Source organism: Galeopterus variegatus, unplaced genomic scaffold (assembly GCF_000696425.1).
Source record: "Galeopterus variegatus unplaced genomic scaffold, G_variegatus-3.0.2 Scaffold3012, whole genome shotgun sequence".
In the NCBI taxonomy this organism is placed as follows: Eukaryota; Metazoa; Chordata; class Mammalia; order Dermoptera; family Cynocephalidae; genus Galeopterus; species Galeopterus variegatus.
The window spans coordinates 178,499-182,216 of NW_007729123.1; the positions used below are offsets into that span (position 1 = coordinate 178,499).

The 3,718-nt window shown below is 39.1% G+C and overlaps 1 protein-coding gene across 1 annotated transcript in view; it reads right to left on the reverse strand.

Moving 5' to 3' along the window:
- Positions 1 to 1,677: 1,677 nt before the first annotated feature.
- The window catches only part of LOC103599565 (ribonucleoside-diphosphate reductase subunit M2), an 8,062-nt gene continuing 6,021 nt past the window's right edge, over positions 1,678 to 3,718 (reverse strand). Inside the window, exons 5-8 of the mRNA XM_008583713.1 lie at positions 3,325 to 3,458; positions 2,132 to 2,236; positions 1,931 to 2,044; positions 1,678 to 1,853 (exon numbers count right to left, since the gene is read on the reverse strand). Coding sequence (XP_008581935.1) covers positions 1,701 to 1,853; positions 1,931 to 2,044; positions 2,132 to 2,236; positions 3,325 to 3,458 — 506 coding nt within the window. The 3' untranslated portion in view covers positions 1,678 to 1,700. The remainder of the gene's footprint in view (positions 1,854 to 1,930; positions 2,045 to 2,131; positions 2,237 to 3,324; positions 3,459 to 3,718) is intronic.

Below are 3,718 nucleotides of genomic sequence, written 5' to 3' on the forward strand. Positions count from 1 at the left end.
TATTAAGAATATCTATTAGTTCTATCTTCCTCCTGAAATAGTTGAATGAGGCATGTATTAATAGCTCACACAATGCTAGTTTTCTACTAAAGTATAAGAATACACCAAGTGAGGGGAAAAAATACACCAAGTGATGCTCAGATTTAGGCACATGTCAGAATTACACTGAGCAATATCTAATCAATATGTACTTTCAAAGTATGAACTACAGGTAAAAGCTAAGAGGATATAAAAGGGTACTTCAAAAAGCTCATGGAAAAATAGAACTGAAAGATAATATGAATCTTTCCATGAACTTTTTGAAGTACCCTCATATATAGTAAAAGACATTTTCTAATTTAAAAGACATGTAGTAAATATAAATGGACTAAGTCTCAACAGTACCTACTTACAAATTAAACAAAATCAGAATAAACACTCAACTTTTTTTTTTCTTTTGGCGGCTGGCCAGTATGGGGATTCGAATCCTTGACCTTGGTGTTACAACACCATGCTCTAACCAACTGAACTAACCAGCAGCCCTAACGCTCAACTTTTAAGAAGAGCCAATTTCAATCCTGGTCTTACCACTTAACTGGTGGGTCATTTTGTACAAATACGATTTGAAAATTTACAATACTGTCTTAAATCCCACCTAAATAGACTCTTCAAGGATCTTTTCATAGCATCTAGAAGTTGGGGAAATTACAATTTGAGAATTAAAACGATACTGACTCTCACATATGATAAGACCCAGGTGCACCAGCAGTCAACCAGATCATGCATCAATTCCTAATGATTTAAGTTAGAAGCTCCTTGCCCTGAAAGATTACCCTTTATCTTTTATCCACACCACTCTACCACAGATGGAGCAAAGCATCCCATGAGACTCTATCAGGGCTACAGGATAAAAAGCACCTGTTTTCTATGTGACACCAAGAGACTAACATCTAGGTATGAACAGGACTGACTTTAAAGTTATTAAAGAGTATTTCAATTCATTAAAGAAAATAAAGATTAGAAACTATACACAGTCTACACACATTTAACTTATTTCAGTCACTTTTGAATTGGCTCCCATTAGTGGTAAACAGAATACTTTGTATTTGGCATGGAAACCAAATAAATCGGGCTTTTACCTTGACAGTACAACGCTTATTTGTGTGTAAAGTGCCTATTTTATATACAAACTGGTTAAGTAAACTTTAAAACCTGTTTTCAACTGCTTTGTGGTAGTAACGGTTTAATCCTGCTGGGTCAAACTCAACTTGAGGGTCCCCCCTCATTGAAAGCCAAGATTGCCGCTGTTAGCTGTTACTGCTATGGCGAAGCCACAGCCAGCCTGCTTGCAAAAGCCAAACATGAATAAGATATTCCTTAAGAATCCAAGTAGCTTTCGTCTTAAATATCCTTTCCTTCTAGGTGATACCATTAGCATTATTAATAAGCAGGATTGTTTTTTGAGGTAGCTACACAGTTTTATAGATGCTGTTAATGCACATTATGGACAATTCATGGTGTAGCTGTTTGATACACTTTAACTGATTTTTTTTTTTTTTCTTTTTGGGCAGCTGGCCGGTACAGGGATCAAACCTTGGACCTCGATGTTATCAGCACCATGCTCTAACCACCTGAGCTAACCAGCCAGCCTTGTTTTGTGTTTTGATGAGGAGGGAAAAAAAAAAAAAAATCAGCAAAATAAGAGCACATCTTCGGTTCATTTAGAAGTCAGCATCCAAGGTAAAAGACTTCTCTGTCGGACTCGACATCACTCCCATCCTCTGATACTCGCCTACTCTCTTCTCAAAGAAGTTAGTCTTCCCTTCCAGTGAAATATTCTCCATAAAGTCAAAGGGATTTTCTACTCTGAAAACCTGAAAAGGTTCACATCAAGATATAAATACAGAACACCGGTTTCAAAAGATGCAGAAGGCTATAAACAATACTTTACCTTGTTAAAACCCAGTTCCAGCATAAGCCTGTCTGCCACAAATTCAATGTACTGCTTCATTAAGGAGCAATTCATACCAATGAGGTTCACAGGCAAGGCCTCGGTGAGGAACTCCTAGGGACCGAAGTACAGCTTGTGAATACAACTGAAGCAACAAGATGTCTTCCAGCAGTATGAGAGTGACCCACACATATCACCCACCTGTTCTATCCTAACAGCGTTGATAATTATTTCTTTCACTCTCTGCTCCGATGGTTTGTGCAGCAGGTGTTTAAACATCAGGCAGGCAAAGTCACAGTGCAAACCCTAGAAGAAAAAGGTCAAGATCACTCGAAAGCCAGAAGGCATCTATCATTAATGTGGAATATGAAATTGCTTTATCCTTTTCTATATTCTCCTTATACAACTTGCTCAGCCATACTGTGAGCACTTTAACTTTCAAAGGGAAGATAATTTTTAACTGTTGACATCAGTGAGGCAGGCATGGTCCCACACAAGGCCATCAGTGCTGCCACCCAGGTAAGGACAGGCCAGGTCTCATCCTCGCTGCTGTGTGGCAAAGGAGGAGTCAGAACTTTCGCTCCAAGTATTCTTTCTACAGTCATGAGCTCTACTTTTACCACTACTCCCAGCAGGAAATGCAAAACTCAATGACAAGGCTATTTACTTTTTAGATATAGTCAGGAAATTAGTGATGCAATTTCAAGTGAATCAAGTCTGAGTGCATTAAACTCCAATAAGTGTCACAGCTTATCTCCCTCTACAGGAAGGAAAGTCTTCTTGTAATGAAGATTAACTGTTTGATCTGCCCACTGGGCTCCAAGTATGGTGGGGCTCCTGTTCCCTGCCTTTCAAATGTGACAAAGTAGAAAATCTGGGCACCTTCATCTTCCTTTCCTCAGGAGTCCAAGTGCATCCAAAGACATACACTGCACCAAAATGGATCCTCATTTCACCAGGATGCTTACCAAGTAATTCTGAAGCACACTAGGATCACATATAATACCAGGAAAGAAAAATAAAACATCCCTTTAAAAAGTCCCTTAAGGGGCTGGCCTGTGGCTCACTCAGGAGAGTGTGGTGCTGACAACACCAAGTCAAGGGTTAAGATCCCCTTACCGGTCATCTTTAAAAAAAAAAAAAAAAAAAAAGTCCCTTAAGTACTTGTACTTTTATGCATTCAAGCCTAGAGGGCGATAGTATATATTAATGTATTATAGTATACTGAGAATACAAGTAAAATAAATTCAGGAAATCACTTAAGTACTTTATTCTCTGCTGAGTATGTATATTAAATGTGGACATGATGCCATCTGATTATCTTGGGTCCCCCCCCTTCAGTACGAGTTGTAGGTGCAGGGTACAGGTTATCCTGTTATTTGATTTAGACTCACCTCATCTCTGCTAATAAGTTCATTGGAAAATGTGAGGCCAGGCATCAGTCCTCGTTTCTTGAGCCAGAATATTGATGCAAAAGAACCAGAAAAGAAGATTCCTTCCACTGCGGCAAAGGCTACAACACGTTCTCCTATGTAAGAGTTAACACCAAAATGTTTCTAGTGAGTAACATGGCGGTAATCATAGGAAGGACCAACAATCCATTACTTAGAAAATGAAGCTCAGTTTTGAGTAGGGTCAAGGGTATCCTTACCATAGGTAGCCTCTTTGTCCCCAATCCAGCGCAAGGCCCAATCTGCCTTCTTCTTGACACAAGGCATCGTTTCAATGGCATTGAAGAGAAATTCCCTGTAGAAGGCATATATAGCATTAGCAATTACAACATTACCA